We start from the raw sequence: 23,740 nt of genomic DNA, 5'->3' as shown, positions 1-23,740 counted from the left end.
TTACCACCGTGCCTCTGTTAATTAGTTATTATTCATTTATGATAATGAATCAATAGTTTGGATTATTCTTTTTCTCCCGCCAACTTTCTGTTCAGTTTCATCTAGCCGACTTGTAACTTATGCTAAAATACACTATGGCAGCTTTGGCAGCGAAAGCCAATACCTCATCTGCAGTGTGGGCATATTTTGGCTTCACACCAAATGAAAAGGAAGAACCAGCGAACCTAAATGAAGCTGTATGCAACAAAATAGGTGCCAGAAAGGTTCCAGTCAAACGGCGGTCTAAAATTAGAAGCCACCTAGTGAAGGATTACCCCGCTATTGAAGCTCTACTGCCCCCTCCAGCTGCATATGGAGCGGCCTCGAAGACAGCACAGGTCGGTGCCAGCTAGACTGGAGAGGCTGAAGCTTTTCGATTGATTAATGCAAAGCTACTTTTTGGCTGTAATTTCAGTCCACCCAGGCAACATTACCACATAAATGAACATTTATTTTGTATTCATCCACATGTTGCAATATTCAGACAACACAGTTTGATGACTCTGAAAAAGATTTGCAGCAAGAATCTTCATAAAAAAATCTTTTTTTAAACATATTAATCTCAAAACATATTAAAGGTAAAATTGGTAATTTCGGACTCCTAGCGGTCAAGAGAGGAATTGCAACAACAGACAACCTCAAATCACAACACTGTTTATGCTTCCCACAGCCTATGAATATAACGTGGAATATAAATCGTTATTATACAGTTCAGTGTTCTCCTGCAGTGTTTTGGAAAGCTGACAGTGACAAACGCAACAGAACCTGCCGTCTTTTCGTTGTGTTCTAGTAAGAAAATGTTCGCCGAACAGGTGACTGAGATCTTGACTTTCGTGAGCTACACAACACTAACTATATTGTGAGCAAGCAAGTTATTTGGCTGAATAACTAGCTGGCTATAGAACTAAGATATGATAGTCTACCACAAACGATGCAACTGCAACTTACAGGTTTACGGATGATTGAACACGTAGAGACAAAAGGAACGCGTAGCTGCCCAAATTGCACTCCAGACAAGCAATCACTTAATTGCTGTACAGCTGTACAATGTTTTGATACATTTGATGGCCCGACAAATGTACACTTTGAAACCCAAATTTAAGGACTATAAACACAGGCAGAGGGTGAGTCAATATGTCAGTGAGCCTTTTTCAATGATAGGAAGGGATTACAATGGTCTTGTAACAATGTTTTAGCACAAAAATCTTACCAATTGTAACTTTAAGCCAATGATAAAAAACTTTAAGCCACTAAAAACATGCTGATGCATCTAGATATACAGTTGCTAAATTTAACATCAGTTAACAGAACCGATAAGCTACTGGCCTATAACTGTCTAATAATGGCAAGAACACATTTTCCTTTGTGCATCAATACCCAGTGCTCTTTGCACAACCCAGTACGGTTGGAGGTTTATTTCATGTGGTGCTGGCTGGGTGAGCCAACAAGCTGTTCAAAGTAACACACACAATTATACCGTATATTCATTTCTCAGAATTTCTACTCGTTTCCGGTAAACAATATACGAGTTGAAATAGTTTGTTTTCGATGCCATTCTTCATGTTTTGTCTAAGCACTAACGTAGAGTAGGTAGCCTATATAAACAAGTTAAGTGTTTGTGTAGGACCTCGCTAGCAAGTGAGCTAATGTTCACAAAGAGACCAATCTAATGTCGATGATGGTTTTGTCCTGTAAGTGAAAAGTCTGTCCGGTTTTCAATGAGGGCCTTGTTCAATTAACTTTGTTGGGAGTTCCTTTCGATATGAACGCAGGCAGGACAGAAAACATTTTGTTCAATGGCCACAGTGGCTGGTGCATCCAAAGATTCACCAGTCAACTTCACGGTTTTACCAGACAACACTTGTAAAATCAAGTCGAATCCCAACAATTTAAACCCGCACCATTTTTATTCTATGCACGACTGCAATTACACGTTCTAGTTCAGGTATATTGTATTTATTTATCATATATGTATATTATATATCAGTGGTGGCTGGTGGCCATTTACGTGGGTGGGGCACAATCCTCACACATACATGGAGACACACACCAATACTCACCTCCAACCTCTAATGGAAAGACAAAGCAATGGCAACATTAAAATAAACTGTCTGGTATATAGTTCACAATCTTGTGTATTTGTACCACGAGTACACAGTCTGAGAGAGTCTTTTGTACAGTTGGAAACATTGTTACTCCTTTTTTTTTGTTTTCCTTGCTCAAAACAAGGACAGGATGACCTGAGTCCATTTCGATTTGTTTTATTTGGCCACCATCTCTCTATGACGTGTCGTCAATTGATTAAGAATATAAATGTAACTTCAAGGGAAATTAACAAATCCACTAACCCTGAATTGATGTCATAGCATGAATGTATAAAAGAATAACATCTGCTTTCACTTTAGTTCAATGAAAATGTATGGAATTAAACAAACTGTTCATCATTTAAAAATTAATCAGCCTCGAGGCAATACCCTATGAGACATTAGTACTTGTGCATTGTCTAAAACCCACATAATCCATATAGCAGACAGCCATTAAGGACAGCTTTGCCATTTTGGCCAAAGACTAAACATATTTTGGCAAAACAAAACATCAGTGACCAGGCTTTTGGAGACAAGTGACACGAGAATCAACATTAAATAAAATGTGCTTGCTACCTTGTATCTTCCGCTTTTCAGCCTTACCATTGCGATCTACAAATCATTATGATTGTAATGATGGTATTATAATGATGATATTCTTCCGACCGGTTTCATAATATTTTTTGAGTGTGCGAGTTTCACCCAATAAAGATAGACTATGATCTTTCAGAAGTGATCTGCTCACATAATATTACACCGATAAGGAATGCCCTATTGGTCTTAACTTGGAGTGGCAAAGAGACTTATTGTTTAACTCTTATCAGATAATGCCACATATACAGCAGCCTTCAGAGAGGCTACAGATTGGGTTTCTTAATTTGAGAGGATGTTACTGCCCCCCCACCACCCCCCCGCGGTAATACCGCAAACCGCAAGGTTGAACCACACTCTCAACGCAGGAGAAATTACCGCAAAACCCCTAGCTGCTGTACATCAGTTTCATCATAAAGAATTAAGTATATGCAACAAAACAACAAACACACACTCTGGACACTGTTTTTAAACACACCTGCACACTCCTTGGCTTGAACAGAGACCACAAACGGAGTCACAGAGTGCTGCAGCCTGTCTGACAGACTTTGAAATGTCATGTTGTGGTCAGTCAAGTTCACCCCTGAAAAAGAGAAACAAACGGAGGTTACCATCAGACAGTCACATGGATTCCTATCTAAGAGCAGTGGAGTTTAAGTACATTTTATTTTACTTTTTTAAAGACAGTTGACTGAGGAATTTTAATGAAAACAAAACCAGGCAAGCCAGGTTTAGCCGGACCCTGATGTAGCTCAGGGGAATATTTGTGGCAGAAACTGGGTTGACCCATGCTTATCAGTGCAAAAGTGGAACTGGAACTGAAGAACGAGACATTATTTTGACATTATTATTATTTATAGTTTTATTTATATTTCAATGTGATGGAGTACAGAGCCAAAACACCAAAACATTTACCATTGTCATCCTCCAAAGGTAATAGGACAATGGGCTGCTGAAATGTTTCTTGGACAGGTGTGGTAAGTTTTGTGTTGGAGTCTGTTGTTGTCTTTAATGGGGACAAATCAATCAGATTACAGCCAAAAAAATGATGTCAAAATTACATTTGGTAAATTAAGAGGAAAGAACACACTGGTGAGCTCAGCAATGTAAAATGACCTGGTAGACCATGGAACCCCAGGGTAGTGGATGACAGAAGAATCCTTTGAATGGTGAAGAAAATCCTTTTGTATCTGTTCCAAGAGAACATTGACACATCTACATCCTGGTGATTTTTTAAGATGACCATCAAGAGAATACCACGTCAGCATAACCAGAGGGTTCCCCACAAGATGCAACCCCTGGCAAACCTCAAGAATAGACAGGCCTGGTTAGTTTGCAAAAACATACATTAAAAAACGAAATGTGTGAGGGAAAAAAAGGAACAGCTAATGATCCAAGGCTTACATCTCATCCGTCAAACATGGTGGAGGTGGTGAACTGGCTCACTCGTGTTAATTGATGATGACACAGCAGCAGCAGGATGGATGTAAAAGTATACAGAAATATCTCATCCGCTCAGATCAAAATAAATGCATCAAAACTGCTTGGACAAATTGCAGCGGGACTGATCCAAAACAAAGCCAAAGCAACCAAGGAGTTTTTTTGGGCCAAAAAGTGGAATGTTCTTTGCTGGTCGAGTCTATCACCTGATCTTAATCCAATTGAGCAGGCATTTCACTTGCTGAAGACCACAACCGAAACAAGCCAGAGCTGAAGAGGGCTGCAGTACAGGGCTGGCAGAGCATCACCAGGGAAGATACCCAGCATCTCGTGATATTGGGTTGTAGTCATTTGATTAAAAAGGATGTGCAACAAAATATTGAACGTGATGACTATTTCAGTTTGTGTTCATTTGTCCCCTAAAAGTCTGCCTTTACCCCAGGCCTGTTTTCAATACTGTCAATAAAGCTGTTTCACTGTGTGGCAACACCTAGCAGAGACATGGATGATGGCTGAATTTGAAGGGCACACATGTACCATCATGACTAAAGTATCAAAACCTAAGAAACAGCATGCATGGTACACACATAACTTTCATAAAAACAAAAAAATCATACATTTAACATGTTCTAATATTTATTGCACCAAATCTAAATCCACTCGGGACAAATGTATACAGTTCATCCACAACCAGATCGGGGCTAGCACAAGTTTCAAGATAGTAAGTAATTCCAAAACAGAAGTGAACCAGAAGAAAGTGGTGACTCTGGGCCTGAAGACATTTGCTGGGAAATGAGTGTGTGCGCGAACATATACAATATATATAACAGATTGACATTTGTTGTAAATGATATTACACAATAGAGAGTTAAAAAGTGCATTCCGATATTGTAGAATAGTAAAAATACAAAGTACTACTCAAGTACGCACAAGGACTGCAGCAGAATGGCTTGACCCATTAACAGCAAGGGAGACTCGATCGACAGGGCGGAACGTGGTCTAACTGGTCATTTATGTTGATAGATTTAAAAGTGAAACTATAGCTGCTAAGAGAGCCAAGAGTCAATCATCAGAATGGGGGGGGGGGATTGATCTAAGTGACTTTGACCACGGAATGATTGTTGGTGGCAGACAGGGTGGTTTGAGTATCTCAAGAACTGCTGATCTCCAGGGATTTCTCTAGTCTCTAGAGTTTACAAACAATGGTGCAAAAAACACAAAAAAAATCCAGTGAGCAGCAGTTCTGCAGACAGGAACACCTTGTTAATGAGACGTCAGAGGAGAATGGCCAGACTGGTCAAAGCTTACAGGAAGGTGACAGTAACGTAAATAACCACACAACACATCATAATTCTAAGTGGATAGGCTATAGCAGTAGAAGTCTAATAAATACCTAATAAAGTGCTCACTGAGTGTAGATTACCAGTCAAAATCGGCCGATGAAAATCTTACACCTTTACTGTATAAACAGAATTAGAGGCACTGTAAAAAGCAAACATTTTTTTTGTTAACTATAGCTAGCTAGTTAGTCATGTTAGCTACTCAGCCTACATGGTAACCTTTCCTCTGCCTGCTTTTTTTTAAAAAGCACATCAACAGAAAGCAGGAATGCCTCACCCAGCACCAAGGCAGCAACAGGGATCTCACTGGCTCGCATACGAGACGCCCAATCTTCCTCTCTGGACATGAAGCTGGAGGCTGATTTCTTGGCAAACTCAAGCAGGCTGTCCAGGATCTTTTTATTCAGGTCATCCTGCACTGACTGTTTGGGACATACATAAATAATACATTCAGAAAACAATTGTATATTCCAAAGGAGCACATCTAATACAGCCTCAGGTATTCTTGTTCCCTAGTTGAGAAAACAAGGACAGTGTCATTGATGCAAAGCACCACTCTTAGTTCCCGCTATTAGTTCCCACTTGTAGAGAATCTTCAGCTTGCTAAACATGAGTGAGCAAGTTACAAGCCAGGCCAATGAGGCGCTTCACATCTAAATAAATGTTTTTTGCAGGTGAAAAAATGTCAATACCTTGGAAAATATACAGCAAATAATTCAACTTATAAATGTTCTTATGGTCCTGAAGCAAAAACTGCAATTCATAAAAGGAAAGCCAGCATTGAAAATATTACATTTGACCAAAATTAAGCATTGCATTTGACTTTAATTCACTGTGTGCACAGGTAGACCAGCAGAAATCAGGGTTCCGACACCTTTTAAAAACATAAATTAAAAAAATAAATAAATTAGTTTTCTTTTTTGTTTGTTCTAAAGCAGAGTATCCTGTCTCCATTTGACACATCATTACATTACATTAATAACATACTACATTTTGGTTTTAGCTTGGGGTGTGGAGTGCAAACAGTTTTTTTCAGGATAAAAAGTGTTGTTTAGGAGGTGTGAAATTAATTTTACACCTTCGAACACCCATCATATAATTTAGTTTCCATGTGCCATTTTGGAGTCTCCGAATTGATAATGCTCATTTTTGGCAATATTGAAAGGGGATTTCTCAGTGCACAAGCCACAGCTACAATAATCTGTATCCAGTCAAAAACAGAAAGTATTATCAGTGAGTATTTTCACTGTGAACTTGTGCAACTTTGCTTCATTAATATTTGGAGTCATTCTGGAAAACAAACCCCAAAAGTTTCCCTTTCAGAAGAAACCTGGGGTTTGGGTCAAGAAAACAGGCGATACTTAATGGGCTAAAAAGCAATGCAATACAGTTAGCACGCAACATACTGGTTAGCCAAGCCAATGTGTCAAAAAGCCAGCGAGCTAGTAGTTTACATCAATATATATATATACATATTTTTTTTTACAAGAAACATGCAACTACGGACACAAATCCAATATAGGTTGGTGTGCAATGTATATACAACAAATCAATGCATATATTGTACAATTATGCCCTCCAAAACGCTGTACAATTGATGCTTCTCATTCACCAATTCATACACACACTCACACATCTAAGCGATTGGCTGCAATGCAAGGAACTGACCAGCTTGTCAGGAGCAATTGGGAGTTAGACGTCTTCAGGGACACTTTGACACACCCGGGACGGGATCGACCCGGCAACCCTCTGACTGCCAGACCACTGGTCTTACCGCCTAGCAAATGTCGCCCCCCATTGTCTTTATGTTGAAAATAGAAATGCATGCATGGAATGGCCCACCAGGCATCATTTGGAACTGTTTGAAGCCTGCATGAACCATGTGACCACCAAGTTTTTTGACCCTCCATAGATGCAACTATCTCTTTCTATGGCCTGAACATGAGCTTCCCCAAGCAGTGTAGCATAGATTGCCCCAGCAATATACCCCTATTTAAAGTAACTCAGCTTCGTAGTACACCCATCCAGCAACATACCTTATCCAAGTTGTGTATGAATTGGAAAAATACATAACCATGATTCTTCATGAAGTCTGGTTTCCGCCTGGCGAGTATTTCGGTACTCTGTTTATTTCCGGAAACTGACTTTTCAGTTCCAACTGATAATGCGAGCTCATCATAATGAAAAAGGGCACTCCTGCCCTCTACTGTCAGAACCTGCATGCATTTCAGATGGCTGTGGATTAGAGTGCTTAAATATTCCACCTGGTGGTGGTTATGAGGAGAACAAGTAATTGCTGGGGAAAAAACTTGTTGCACTTGTTCTTGTGATTGATTTGCACTTTGTTGTACGTCGCTCTGGATAAGAGCGTCTGCTAAATACCACGTAATGTAATGTAACGTAATGTAAAAAAACAGTTGCCGTGCTGAGGCAGATCTCCAGAGGCAAAATACTCACACGTCACCCCCCTGCTTACTTCCCTCCACTGGCTGCCTGTCATGGCTCGCATCAAATTCAAAACATTGGTGCTAGCCTTCCAAGCAGTTAAAGGGTCTTCCCCAGCTTATCTGCAAAAAATCATCAGACCCTACACCCCTGCCAGACCTCTTCGTTCAGCCTCCACAGGCCGCTTGGCACCTCCCCCTCTCAGAACCTCCACCTCACGCTCACGACTACTGTCTGTTCTGGCTCCACGGTGGTGGAACAAACTCCCCGTTGAGGTCAGAACTATAGAATCTCTCCCCACCTTCAAGCGCAAGCTGAAGACGCACCTCTTCAAGCAGCACCTCTCCCCATCCCTCCCTACCTCCCTGTGAACCTTAATTGTTGTCTCTGTGACTTGCTTTGTGTATCGGTATTTTTAGTTGGCTAGGTAAGCAGTGTTTGGATAGTTAACTTTGGTGACTTTTGCTCTGTTTGTTTGTTTGTTTGTTTGTTCAAAAAAAAAAAAAAAAAAAAAAAAATGGCCCTTGTCCTTACCTTTGTTGTACAGGTAGCAGTTGAAATTGTACTTACCTCTAGGGTCTTTCAGCGAACTTATCCCTGGTTATGGGTATGCACTTTGTTGTACGTCGCTCTGGATAAGAGCGTCTGCCAAATGCCAATAATGTAATGTAATGTAAAAAGCTCCAAATGAAACACAAAACCACTATACTTATTCAGAACCTTAATTCAGTACTTTGTAGAGCCCCAATTTGAGCCTTCTTTGCGGAGTCTCTACAAGCTTTGCAGACCAGGATTTGGCAATTTATCCAATTCTTCCCAGCAGATCCGCTTTGTCAGATTGGATGGGAAGCATCTGAACTGCCATCTACAGGTCACTCCACAGAATGGGGTTTAAGTCTGGGCTTTGGCTGGGCCACTCAAGGACATTCAGAGTCTTGTCCCAAAGCCACTCCGGTGTTGTCTTGGCTGTATGCTTTGGGTCACTATCGTGCTGAAAGGTGAACCGTTGGCCCAGTCTGAGGTTGCGTGCACTCTGGAGCAGGTAGTGTTCAAGGACCTCTCTGTATTTGGTTGCATTCATCTTTCTCCCTGTCCCTGCCGCAGAGAAGCACCCCATAGGATAATGCTGCCACCACTATGCTTCACCATAGGGATGGTATTAGCCAGGTGATGAGCAGTGCCTGGTGTTCGGCAGACATAGTGCTTGGAGTTCTGCCCAAAGAGTTACATTTTTGTCTCATCTGACCAGAGAATCTTTTTCCTCATGCTCCTTTAAATGCCATTTGGGACGTCATATGCCTTTTTATTATGAGTGGCTTCTGTTTCGCCACTCTACCATAAAGGCCTGATTGATGGAGTGCTGCTGAGATTGTTGTCCTGATCTATGCCTTGCCACAATTTTTTTGTGAAGCGCTACAGAGAGTCCTTTGGTTCATGGCTTCATGAGTTTTTGTGTGAATTGTGGGACCTTACAGGTGTGTCCCCTTTTAAACTATCAATTGAATTTGCAACAGGTGGATTCCAATCAAGTTCTATACACATCAGGATAAATCAAGCAACTAGGATGAACATGAGTGCCACAACAAAGGGTCTGAATACTGAATACTTAAACTGAGATTTAAGTTTTTGTGTTTTAATACTTTCCAACGCAATACGGGCAGGGAGCAATTCAGTGGATCGGTCAGCCCAGCCTACAGATCCGCATATTCTACATTACATTACATTAATGGCATTTGGCAGATGCTCTTATCCAGAGCGACTTACAACAAAGTGCATACCCATAACCAGGGATAAGTGCGCTGAAAGACCCAAGAGGGAAGTACAATTTCAACTGCTACCAGTACAACAAAGATAAGGACCAGGGCTAACTTGAAGTTTTTTGTTTTTTTTAAACAAACAAACAAACATACAAACAAAAATTCTACTTAGCAAGGCCCTTAACAGTGTTTTGCATGAGCAACCATAAGTTATGCAGGAATAAATATTCACTAGTTGAAGCCTAACAGTATGTTAGCATATTAACCCTCTGGGGTCGGCAAGATCAGATCAACTTTCCTTTCTATTTGGATGATTCACTTTGTGAGATCACCCATTATATTTCTAATTGGATTTTCTACAATATTTTGTCATCTTTTGATACCCAAGACCTAGATGAACAAATTTCAATTTGTTCATTTCAAAATAATTTTTTTTGTTTTTACAGCATTCTTGTACAAAACTACTATTTTGAACACGTTTCACACAATTTGTGTGATACCAGAGCAATTCACAACCAACATATAATTCTGACCTACTTACTGTTGCCAGATTATTGTAGCTGAGTTTGTGCTGAAAACAAAGATATGAAACACTTTGGAATCACTGTACACAGAGTTGATTAAAATGACTCAAATGTCAGAGCATGGCAGAGCCACCAGTTTTCCTCATTTTGTCCTCAAACCCCAGAGGGTTAACCCTATGGACAGTAAGAAAGATGGTGAGGGAGGCTGTAAGTAACCCAAGGCTTACAGTTTAAGAATAGCAGAGATTGGTTGTGTCTTGGGGCCACCAAGTCTAAATATAAACCTAAAAACCTATAAATAATCATTAAAAATTATAATAAAAGTCTGTTATAACTTGGCTGTCATCTCTGCCAGGAGTGTTTGCACAAAATATTAAATGGCGGGCGGCATTGTGTAACAATTCTTTTTTTTTTGTTGGTTTTTACAGCATTTTTGTGCATATGTATCAAGGCTAGGTACACTGCTTACATTTGGCTCCATAGATCACTAGTAGTTATATATATCACCATCAGATTTTGCACATTTATGATTCAGAAAATGTATTGTTTACCCATTTTACATTTGGGACTCAGTATTTCATTGCAAATTAAAGAACAGGAATTAATTAGTTAAATTATGTATAACTAAATTAAAGTATGTTAGTATTGTACTAGTGTATTTAAGCCATTTCCCAAATCTCTGTGAGGCTCACCCCTTGAGGAATAAAGCCACAGTATAACTGCAAAAATTGCCTTGGTTTGCCAGCGTGGGAATATGCACAAAGGGGTGAAAAAAGATATTTTCCCCAAAACACATCAGTTTAAATTTTTCCCTTGATTGAATGATTTTCCCTGAGAAGAATAATGTCCTTAAACCTCATCGCTACATGTCTAGGCACCATGGTCCATGTATTATTTAGATTCTGTTAGGCCGGTAAAAAAATAAAAAAATAAAAGGGCATCCTTTTCTCAATGGGAATGGAAATGAAAGGCCAGTTTTTGATGATACCATTGCTATTCTCGTGTTATAAACACTGCAATTTGATTGTTTGCTTCTCCACCACGAGGGGGCCTGTGGGAACAGATTAAAGTGCTTCCACGAGTGCTTACCTCAGTCTCTGACTTCATGTCTTCCCATAGATCCAGACAGATCCGGAAACGTAATTTGCTGTCCTTACAATCATCGCTGCCATTAACGAAATAGTCCTCTGAGAAGTGAAACATGCAAACATTGCCATTATGCTAAAAATAAGGGCACAATCTTACTTTAGTGCACTGTGTGCTAAAACAGGCAGTAGGTCAAAAATATGGCATGGAATAAGGGCTAAGCATATGGATAATGGAATGTTCTGAGTCTACACATACAGTAGATTCAGAGCATTCCATTCCATTTTCAAAGCCATATTGCCTGTTTTAGCACACAGCGCACTGAAGAGCCTCAAAATTGCACCAAATCTGAATTACATAGTATATCATACATTACATCATATGTTGTTATCATATGACAATTAGATATGGACCAAGAATGAAAACACATTTTTGACCAAGGCCATTAAAGTCAGGAACTGTGTTCTGCAGAAGAAGCTACAAGGTAAAGAGCAATCCCTGCAATCGTACACCAACATAATACCGATATTTACAGGTTTGTTTCAATCTGAGAAGAGGAATAACATGAAGTGACAGGATAAGTAACATATGCATCAGATCTGGTGAGAATATGATTTTGGACAAAGCAAGAATGTGTATTATCATCATGATGTACCTGAGATTTATTACAATAATGCTCTGACCTGTAACTAAGCCTGTTCAAGAATTTGTGGTCATGGATCTCTAAGAAATTAACTTAATTTAATTAATCATTTTAATCATATTAAAATGATAATACACATTGTTGCTTTGTCCAAAATCACATTCTCACCAGCTCTGATGCACGTTACGTTCACCAACTAATAATTTAGCGATTTAGCTATATAGATTTAGCTGATTTAACTAGTAGTACACAAGGGGGTCATGTTATATTAAAGAAACACAGCATTGAAGTAATTTATTTATTGTTGAGACTAACGTTTGTTAGCTAGCTAGTCAATTGACTAGTCGTCAATTTAGTGTGCTAACGCTAATGTCAGCTAACATGAGCTAGCTAAATAGTTTGATGTTATTTAATGATGACATTTAAAAGATAGTTCAACCATAAAAGTTACCATTCAACATATTCAATATTTCAACCGGTCACACTGACAAGAGCAGTTTAGAGGCTTACAAACTGCACCATACAAGCTTGCAAGCTGTCCTGTAACCTGGTGATTCTGGCTGCTTTTCCACACATTTGGCAGTCTTCGTAAAGGTGGAAAAGATGGTGTCTTCGTAAAAACAGACCAACTGACAAAACAGCCAATAACGTGCAAATCAGATTGGTGCTTTTGATGCACAGGTACGCTTTTGATGCACATTTGGAAGGCAGAAAAACGGTTTCTTGGTAAAGAAGGTATCTTGGTAAAAGCAGACTATGTGCGGAGTGGCACTGGGGTGACCAATCAGAATTTAAGGGTGGCACTGGCCACCCCTTTAGAACCGCCCTTGACTATCCATGATAACACATGCAGAGACCATCTGACCTATAATCAAACTGAATGTGAGTTACAGCGAACCTAGCATAAGCAACCAGATGTTTTGTCAGGCAATCGGACAATCAGAAATTCAGTTCGCAGTAGTGGGGTCAGAGTATTGTTAGGTGATGTCATCATGACCGTGGCTATGAATCCATGTATGTGGCTTCATTTTAAAAGTACCCATTACACATTTATTTCTGCCACCAGTATGCTCATTTATTATAAAGAACATTAGAGATGGCTTTCTAATTCGATAAAATTTTTTACACACATCACACAGCCCAACTATGCAAAACACGCAAGAAAAGTGCACAGCACCGCTCAAACAAGCACACCGTAGCACACTCCCCAACACACAGCCTGTCCGAAGCTAGTCCGAATAAACGACACTTACCCTAAGTTCAGACACTGAGCTGATGCCAAACTAAATTGCCATTTGGTACAGCAAGGAGCTACTGGATTCACATCAGACGAGCTCATTTCCTCACCTAGTGGCCTCTATTTGTTTACTATGTGCATGCTTGTATTTTGTGGGCCTGGTAGTAAAGTAAATTTTGTCATCTATATTCTATTTTGGAGAGCATTGAAGACACAAAGACCGAGTAAACAAGCGCCTCAACTGCCCAAAATGTTCCTCTTTAATTGCCAAATAATAGCAAAATATTGAGGTGAAATATTGTTTTTGTTGTTTCTTTAGTTTATTTTTTTTACTAAATATACACAACGTATCTTACAAAATGTAGGTCATTATGAAAATTAGACCGTAATCCATGATTATGGACATTTGTTTATTTTATTTGCTGCCTAGATTTTATCAGATTTCAAAATGGTCACGTAATCAACTGTTTGGGACATTAAGAAGTAATTGCAAAGGAACGAGTGATGGAAGACCTCTACAGAGCCTACACTGCAAGATGTCAGCCACTAGTTAGCTGCAAAAACAGAATGGCCAGGTTACCGTTTTCTAAGTACATAAAAGAGCATGCAGAGTTATAGAAAACGGTCTTGTGTTTTATGATTATGGTTGCTGATTGACTATCCCAGACACTAAAACACTGATGTGAATTGAACCAATACTTATAGAGAAAACAACTAATTAGCTCACAATGTTCAAACAGTGCAACTTTCATGACAAATAAATAAGAAATTACTTCCAGATCAGCTTTGGTTTTTGTGTGTGTGTAAAGTAAACTCGTTTTCATAAAACCTTGGTACTAGTCACATACGTGATCCGTTGCAGCAAACAGTGACATGGTAATGGTGCTCCCCTATGATGGTGTGTTAGGTAAGCTGTTGCTAACGAGAGACTACAAACCAGGCAGGCTTATACGGCATAGCCAATAGGGCTGCAACTAAAGACTATTTTGATAGTCGAACAATCGATTGATTATTGAAACGATTAATCGACTAATCGGATTACGAACCGAACAATGACTCAATGGCACTTATTTAGCCATCAGCTTTTACATTTAGCTTGAGGTTGTTTTAAAGACAATAAAGATGATACTTGTTCAAATGAAATTTCCTGCTGATACAAAAGATTCCAGTGGATTTCAATATCCATTTTTTCTGTCAAAATTTAAAAGCAAGGATAAGCAAAGTAGCAGCAATAAATATAACAAAAACACCCCTTATATACAGCACAAACTAACCGAGACGACTCAGACTACTGGACAATGATGGGGTGGAAAATTACGTCACTTGTAAAAAATATGTTTAATATATAAAGAATAAAAATAGAACATTTGTTTCTTTCAACGAACAAACGACCGAGTTTGTTGGGGTGTTACTTGGGGTGGGAAATGACGTCACAGCTCATAAAATATAATGTGAAATATATCAATAACCATATCGGCACAAATAATTATTTTTACGGCACAAACGAATGACAATATTTGTATTAATGTTCTGATCACATGGGGTGCCAACTTCACGGAGGTTCTCCACTGACCTGGCTTCTTCAACACTGCTTCTTGAAAGCAAAATGAATTCAACGGACACATTTCACTGTACATTTATTTGTGAGCGTACATATAGCTGACTATTTCAGTTGTATATCTACTTCTGCAGCACATTCATCCGATGTTTATTTACTAAGTGCAACCTAAATGCCGTCGGCATTTGTTAGAGTTACGTCAGAGGTTGAAGGTAACGGGTCAGACGTCGCCACGAAGTGCGTCCCACTAATGAACAAAACGTTCCGAACTCCCGAACGCTGATTGGAGTGTGGACTCGGGAGCACGGAAGTTCGCGGTTTGAGACACAGCTAAAGCCTTACCGCAACAGGACAGAAGGATGATTATGGTTATAGCTTTAGCCTATTAAACCCATTTGGTTGCGGTTTTAGTGTTGCTGAAAACGATAAATCAATTGCAAAACTGGACTGGGTGATATTCTGTGGGAGCCACGAGTGGGCACCTTACTTGGAGAGTATGCTGCGAACGAATGATGAACAGATGAACATAAGACTATACGTATACTTTCCGGAAGAAAGTTACGAGTCAAACGAACTAATCTTTTGAACGGAACCAAAAGATGGGGCTGAAACGCCATGATGTTAACTCCAACTCACCTGCATCTAAAGTCTTCTTCTTTTTTCTGGTTGGAACACTTGGTTTGAACACAAAGCAACCCTGTAAATAATATATTGAAATCACTGAACAGCAAAAAGAAAAGCGTATCGTTAATTGTATAATTCCCTACATGGTTGTTACATAGTCTACATTGGAAGTAAACACACAAAAACGTATTAGCCACCAGATGTCAAGTGGCTTGCGTTTTTGGGTTGAGTACAGCCGATTGTAGCTATCTAGCTAGCAAACTAAGAAGCGAACATCACCTTTGATATGGACGACGTAGTCATCTGCCCCTCTTTTACACTTTAGTGTTATAAAAATTGTATATACTTTCAATTACTGTCCGCTAACGTGACTGTTACAGTTGGCCACTGACTCCGTTTCCCGCGGTTTCTACGTAAGCGGTCGACTACGGATTGACTGGAAAACGACAATTCCATTGGCCCAACTGGTGCTAACGCACAGTTCAGAGGTCATCACTGCGACACAGTGAAACCTACTGAGCATCGAGCGTACAAAGAAACTGGAGACGGTGGGAGGGTCCAGGCAGTGAAAGCACCCAATGGAATGTGGTACTTTTCTGCTCATTGATTTTAATATAAAACCCCAAGCTAACAACCAAAGAAAATCTAATCGGTCATTTTTTCAGCGATACATTTCATTATGTCGAATAGTTTAGGAAACTAATATTGTTTTGGTCCAGAAGCTTTGGGAAGATATTTAATTATAATACCTCTTTCTCAAAATAGCTGTTTCGTAATCAGAGGAGCTCAGAGAACGCGGCACAACGCTTTGTTTGATCGCACTTTTAATATTGCAAAACATTTTCGTCAAAAACTTCGAAAGTACAATTATAACACATCCTATGAGAAGTGTGTTATGACGTGGGACCTTCCAACACCAAGGCACAACATGTAATTAATCTATTAAGGCCATTATTTACTTTCTAATAATATGTATATGTTCGCAACAATTTTTTTTTTGTGGCTTAGACTGCTCATATTTAGGGACCGTCTGAAAAGTGCGGTATTGTCTGAAAAATGGTTGTCAAATAAAAATGTTATAGCTTTCTAACCACAGCACTCAGAGTGTTAATGATGTGTTGAGGACCAAGAGGACATGAACATATGGCCACAACTCCTGGATCCCCGCAGTAGTTCATGTTACATTGAAAAAACATATTTCACTTATTATGTAAATTTATTTATTTATTTCACAAATGCTTGAGTTCAACCAAAAATATTTTGTTCTCTGAACCATTACATTATTGGTAATTCAACATGCATTATGTATTTATGAAATTTTTTGTTTTTTTGCATGGCACTGCATACAACTCTGTAGGTGTTATGACTGAATGTGTTTGTTTTCCCTGCAGAATTGAGACTAAGTCAAATGGGGGACATGGGGCAGAATTTTGACTTGCCGACAAGAACTGGCTGTGGTCAATTTGGTTCGGGCCAGAAATTCGATATGCCTGATCAGAATTCAGCAGTACATCATTGACGATGATGATGTGTTCAACATTCTGGAGGCCATAAGTCTGCCGACTATTGCACGCATTCTGAAAAGGCACCAGGTGTCCCTAAAAAACATATACTTGGTGCCTTTTGAAAGAAATGCATAAAGGTAAAGCAACTGCGGATTGAGTATGGAGTATGTTCAGGTATGTTTAGTTTCAAGATGTATGTTTGGTCTATATTATTCTGTAGGATAATTCTTTCCATTTCTTTTTAGACGGTGATGGAGCTGGATGCTGCAGATAACCATCAGAAATGTATCTTTGTGGATGAGGCTGGCTTCAACCTAACCAAAACAAAGCGCAGAGGTCAGAAATTCACAACCATCCAGGTACCTGGACAACATGGGGCCAACATCAGCATGTGTGCTGCAATATCAGAGAATGGTGTGGTGGGACACAGACCTCTTATTGGATCATATAATGCAGCTCTCCTTGTAAATGTCCTTTATGAGCTACAGCAGGTCTGCCAAGCTCATGTCTTTTGTACAGGTGTGGGACAATATTAGGTTCCACCATTCTGAAATGGTGCAGACATAGTTTCAGGCTTATCCACAGTTTATACCCCATACTCTCCTTTCCTCAATTGAGGAATTCTTCTCAGCATGGAGGTGGAAGGTGTATGATCGTCGCCCTCACGAACGTGCGACTCTTCTCCAGGCCATGGATGATACATAGAGTGACATAACAGCAGACCATGGATTCGCCATGCAAGAAGGCTTTTTCCCAGATGTTTGGCAAATGAAAATATCTATGAAAAAATATATGAAAATGTGGATGAGAGTGTATGGCCAAATGCACGAGAGGTTTGATGGTCACTAAACAATGGTTTGTTTTTGACTGCAGTTGCCACAACAACAGTTTCGCAACAATCGCTATAAACTCAGTATCACGATTAAAGTTATTTTATTTTTAAATTGCACGTCTGTCATGTGCACAAATGTTTTGTTGTGATTCTTGTGGTATATCCGCATTTCGGCTCAATTACAAATTTCATTCAATACTGATCAGTATCATAACACAAGGGTCGCATGTAGCAAATACATGTATTTTGCACTGCCAAAATCAGTCGCATCGACCAAAATACTCATAGGCTACTGAGTTTTATATAGCACTGGATGGCTATTGCTAGTGATCTATTTATTTAAAGATGATCGGGAGCTGGTAAGATAGCAACCGAGAAAGATATATTGAATATGTATAGAAAGATACTCGCAAAAGCAAGTAATAATCATCTGTGTCATTGCACAACCACAGGAACTTAATAATAAATAATAAATATCTTAAATGTTATATTGTCTATTGCCGTTCTTCATTCAACAGAAAATGTGTTGCTGCACGAGATCACAACAAGGAAAAAGCGAGAAGCTTTTGCCCCTCCCTCAACCTTGAGTGACCCATCAACCTAATTGCTCCTTGTGTGAACACGGGGTTAGGCTACAAAAAGAAGCTTAAACAGTGAAACGGTTGAATAATGAAGTTGAGTGCTGCATTTAGCTCTGACATTTAGTGACATCATCACAGTGCGATTGAGGACACCCCCTCCCATTAATTTTGCTGGAACATTGCCCTCTTTCTCTCAACTAAGCTCTTTGGTGCATAGCAACAAGGACAGTGATTGAAACCCCAAGCAGTTATGAGAGTGAGACAACTGAACCCACTTATCAAGTGCCAATATATAGTCAATGGTATACTGGAAAAAAGCAGTAAGTAATACAATAGCCAAAATTCTAGTGACATAGCTAGTCTCAATGTATAAGTCACTGTTATAGTGTATAATATACAGTACAGTTTAGGCAGGTGTGAAAAAATGCTGTAAAGTAAGAATGCTTTCAAAAATGAAATGTTAATAATTTATTTTCATCAATTAACAAAATGCAAAATGAGTGAACAGAAATCAAATCAATATTTGGTGTGACCATCCTTTGCCTTCAAACCAGCATCAATTCTAGGTACACTTGCACAAAGTCAGGGATTTTGTAGGCATATATTCAGGTGTGTGATTAACCAATTATACCAAACAGGAGCTAATGATCATCAATTTAATATGTAGGTTGAAACAATCATGAACTGAAACAGAAACAGCTGTGTAGGAGGGTTAAAACTGGGTGATGAACAGCAAAGCTCTGCTTCCAAGGTGAGGTGGTGAAAACAGTTTAATGTCAGAAGTCATACACTATGGCAGGACTGAGCACAGCAACAAGACACAAGGTAGTTATGCTGCATCAGCAAGGTTTCTCCCAGGCAGAAATTTCAAGGCAGACAGGGGTTTCCAGATGTGCTGTCCAAGCTCTGTTGAAGAAGCACAAAGAAACGGGCAACGTTGAGGACCGTAGACGCAGTGGTCGGCCTAGGAAAGACACATCATGCTTACTTCCCTTCGCAATCGGAAGATATCCAGCAGTGCCATCAGCTCAGAATTGGCAGAAATCAGTGGGACCCAGGTATACCCATCTACTGTGCAGAGAAGTCTGGTCTTCATGGAAGAATTGCGGCCAAAAAGCCATACCTCCGACGTGGAAACAAGGCCAAGCGACTCAACTATGCACGAAAACACAGGAACTGGGATGCAGAAAAATGGCAATAGGTTCTCTGGACTGATGAGTCAAAAATTTAAATATTTGGCTGTAGCAGAAGGCAGTTTGTTCACTGAAGGGCTGGTGAAGCATGGTGGAGGTTCCCTGCAAGTTTGGAGTTGGGGATTTGGTCAGAATGAATGGTCTCCTCAATGCTGAGAAGTACAGGCAGATACTGATCTCAACATCATTGATTCTGTCTGGGATTACATGAAGAGACAGAAGCATTTGAGGCTGCCTAAATCCACAGAAGAACTGTGGCTAGTCCTCTAAGATGTTTGGAACTGTGTGCAAGCATACCTAGAAGAATTGATGCTGTTTTGAAGGCGAAGGGTGGTCACACCGAATATTGATTTGATTTAGATTTTTCTTTTGTTCATTCACTTCTGTTCATGCGTTTGTTAATTAATAAAAATAAACTATTAACATTTCTATTTTTGAAAGCATTCTTCACACCTGCCTAAAACTTTAGCACAGTACTGTATACCCCTAAAATGCAATATGAAATAGAAAGAATTATGCACTCACTCACCCAATGCTGTCAGGTTGCTGTCGTGCATCACAGAGGTTTATGGCAGTCACTATAGCAGCCTCTCCAGGGTAGAGGGTAGAAACTGTTGAGTGTCATCAATTGGGTCCATCATCAATGGAGGCTTCCATTTTCGACGATATGGCTTTTTTGGCATCAGAGCATGCACACTGAGTACATAAACCTGAAGGTATGAATTGGAATGAAAATAATTTGTGCTATTCATGTTTTAATCCCCGTCGGCCGGGGCCTCTCTGTGTGGAGTTTGCATGTTCTCCCCGTGTTCGCGTGGGTTTCCTCCGGGTACTCCGGTTACCTCCCACAGTCCAAAGACATGCAGGTTAGGCCGATTGGAGAGTCTAAATTGCCCATGGGTATGAGTGTGTGAGTGAATGGTGTGTGTGCCCTGCGATGGACTGGCGACCTGTCCAGGGTGTATTCCTGCCTTTCGCCCAATGTATGCTGGGATAGGCTCCAGTCCCCTGCGACCCTGTTCAGGATAACCGGCAGTGGAGGCTGGTGACTTCCAGAATTGAGGAGGCCATTTTTTTCCGCTTGCTCACTTCACTCGCGATGGAATGTCTCTTATCTGTCTTTGTGCTGGCCAAAGGCATACTATTTGGAGTGTAAGCTACAGTCAGAAAGTTCTGGCTGATGAAATTCATTGTGCAGAGCTTAGCCTTGTGCCTTCCTGAAGAAATGACATTGCTGTAAGTCTATGAGCCTGCCTGATAATTAAGCTGAGAAATGACATTTGGATGTAATATAAATGCCAAGTGAACATGTGTAAAAGGCAGGAATTTTAATTATGTAGTTAAAAACAATTTTGTTTAGCTTACATTTTTCATTCTTCTACAGCTTCAACATGTAATCACCAATTTAATCAAGTTTAGCATATAAAAAAGATAAGATAACACTTTCTTTATCATATGTAGTTTTATTCAATGTATTTAATATAAAATATGTAAAAATATGGTTCCAGTTGGCTTTATCTAACGTTAACGTTATCCACTAGAGGGCAGCACTCTATTCGTATTTAGAGTGAATTTCCTCACAGAGCAACAATTCGGTAATTTGATATGGAAGATTATTAAATTGACTTGTAATAAAACGAAATGGACTACATTAAAAATAAAACTGTTCAATAAATCCCAAATGGTGTCTAACATGACCTATTGAATGTCATTCTCACTCCCTAGTATCTGGAATCTGCATATCTCCAGCCCAAGATCTCAAATTGCGCTAGAATCTCGCCGATATCCGAGGTAGTTTTAAGCAAAAGTGTTTGGCCAAATGAGCTATAAACTCCAGGGATGATAGCCAGGGGTGTTCTCTAAATTTCCTGAAAAGCACAAGTTGATAGGACACTCGTAGCCACTATGGCGAGTGTTTGTTTGACTGAAGTGACTAGCGAATTCTCAAAATGGCTTCTGTGTTGAATAGGAAAGGAAAGGATAGTTGATTCCAAATGAACCAGTAGCATGTGATTGGACAAACAAAATGTCAATCTTTCAGCCCTGGACACAATGCATGGTGAGGCCAGGCCTCCGTTGCCCACCCATTTTCAGTGATCTGGCCAATCACATTGGCATGAAAAAAAATGCATTACATTGACTTCTATGAGAATCTCATTTCCTAGGGGAGGCCTGGCCTCCCTTAATACAAACTGATAGGGAAATCTGGCCTGTTGCTTTACAATTGCAATATTGGGTTTTAGCCATGGGAAAATTTAGATTTATGAACAAAACTAAAATAATATGAATATAAAAAATAAAAAATGTTTTTTGTTAAAATAAATAAATAAAATAAATATATTTATTGTTTTTTTTTTAAATCTCTCTCTTCTCTCAAATTATTGGGGAGGCCAGGCCTCCTCCACCTCTATGGAGGAGCCTCCACTGATAACCGGGTTAGGATAATGAATGGATGAATGAATGTATTCATGTTGTGCTTTTGGCACCAGCGACTTAACTGCAATACATCTGGTAACCATTGCACTTTGCGGAGGTAATGGATGTTGTTCAATGAAATAAACATGTTTACTATCTATGGCCCTAAAGAGACTGCAGACACTGCATTCTGGGAAATGAAGTCCCTTAAAGATGTCCGGACACCGCTTTTCTCCTTAAAATAGACAGATCAGCGCGGTTTTCTCGTGTTATACTTTTCAAAAGAACCAAAAACAACACGCGCTGATGGCTAGCACACAAGATTAAGGCATTATTAATCAGAATACTGCATAACCATGCAGCTAGCCGGCTGGCCAGCTAGGTGCACTGAGATGGATCTAAGTGCACCTAGCTGGCCAGCCAGCTAGCTTCATAGCTAGCTTTAAACCGCTGGTTTAATCTAATTGTACAAAAGGCTCAGGACCTCTATTCTGTTTATTTCTCCTTTTCATGCTTATGAACTTTTAATTTGATATTCCCAGCACCTACGTTAAGACGCGTTTACTTTTAGGCTGGCGCGCTGTTGAAGTAGCAACTTCATTGCTCTCCGTGTTGTCTGAGAAAAGTATACCCGGTAGTTTAAAGTGTGCGTCTATGAACGAAGTAAGTTTTCTAAAATGAAGTTAAGGCTGTATGTTAAGCTATGAAATGTGTTGGGAGAAGTGAATTGCCTGTTGCTAGTTTAAGCGAGGGAGAAAAATGTTCGCACTTATAGCATTTACTACCGTGTTGGCTGACGTTATTATTAGCTGCTAAATTACGCGTATTGTGCCAGCACACAGACCTTTATCCGGCGCATATATGCCAAATGTGTTATTTGGTTTATCTGTATACTTAGTTTGCTTAGTACTGTGTAAGGACATAGTTTACTGGTATTATCTAGCTGGTCATTTGCCTGCTTGTTGCTCGGTGATGCTGCAAGCTGACTAGCTTGTTAACTATGACACATGCATGCGTGCTACGTTGTAGCCCTATACTTATTATTATTTCTCTTTGTCTTTATTTTCAGAACCACACTAGCCATCTACTCAATGTAGAGAAAGAACTGGAACACACACACACCGGAATATACACACACCTTGTTGCACTGTGATATCTTGTGGATAATACAAGTGATTGCATCCAATCCCGTCTCCTCATTCTGTGTCCTCTCTCACATGCGCCCCTCCTGCCCTGAACATTCTGGCCTTGAAGTAGTGTTCTGGCCGACACTCCAGATTGTGTGCGGTGTTAAAATACGAACAGCCCTATACAGTCCTACCCATCCATAGAGTCTAACCCATCTACTAACCCTCACCCACACTAATACAAACTAATTGGGACATATGCCATAATAAATGCAGTGAAAAAGCTAGAGAATGATTAATCGTATTGTATTAAAATGTAATTCCAAAATGAGAAAGCTTATATACAAATGTATGTTTGAAATTTAATACCGACCTTGGCTTACCTGTACTGATTCACGAGTGATAGAAAAATGGCAGCCCTCTCATATTATTTTAACACATGGAGTCTTGTGAAGTCACGTGATGTTTGTCTGTGATTCGTAGTGATGTTACGAATTTTGAGGGAATGCAAATTCGTACTAGAGCTGTGCGATACTGCAAAATTTGGTTTCGATCCGATACCAAGTAATACTAGGTCCAGTATCCCGATATCGATACCGATACTTTTTTATTTTAACAGCAGCTCATGTACTTTCATGTAGGGGAGAGCAATATGTCATGATTTCTGAGGTGAAGGCATCATCAATCTTAAAACATTTTCATGACCACTAATGCATGTT

General features: G+C 39.7%; 1 protein-coding gene and 1 long non-coding RNA gene across 10 annotated transcripts in view; one reads left to right on the top strand and one right to left on the bottom strand.

Annotated features, from left to right (window-relative positions):
* orc3 (origin recognition complex, subunit 3) overlaps positions 1–23,282 on the bottom strand; it is a 90,111-nt gene extending 66,829 nt beyond the window's left edge. The window contains exons 1-8 of one of the 9 annotated variants that reach the window (XM_061235297.1): positions 23,033–23,280; positions 20,009–20,189; positions 15,381–15,441; positions 11,310–11,407; positions 5,772–5,916; positions 3,831–3,904; positions 3,630–3,720; positions 3,193–3,297 (exon numbers count right to left, since the gene is read on the bottom strand). In XM_061235297.1, the coding sequence (XP_061091281.1) occupies positions 3,193–3,297; positions 3,630–3,720; positions 3,831–3,904; positions 5,772–5,916; positions 11,310–11,327 (433 nt within the window). In that variant the 5' untranslated portion in view covers positions 11,328–11,407; positions 15,381–15,441; positions 20,009–20,189; positions 23,033–23,280. The other 8 variants (XM_061235281.1, XM_061235306.1, XM_061235266.1 and 5 more) reach the window with 8 other exon arrangements.
* LOC133124284 (uncharacterized) lies at positions 15,029–18,193 on the top strand. Its single transcript, XR_009708301.1, has 2 exons — positions 15,029–17,010; positions 17,119–18,193. It is a non-coding gene; the product is annotated as an uncharacterized LOC133124284 (long non-coding RNA).
* Positions 23,283–23,740: the final 458 nt, after the last annotated feature.

The sequence above is a fragment of the Conger conger genome, chromosome 1, assembly GCF_963514075.1.
Source record: "Conger conger chromosome 1, fConCon1.1, whole genome shotgun sequence".
Classification (NCBI taxonomy): Eukaryota; Metazoa; Chordata; class Actinopteri; order Anguilliformes; family Congridae; genus Conger; species Conger conger.
This window is presented reverse-complemented; position numbering and strand designations above follow the sequence as displayed.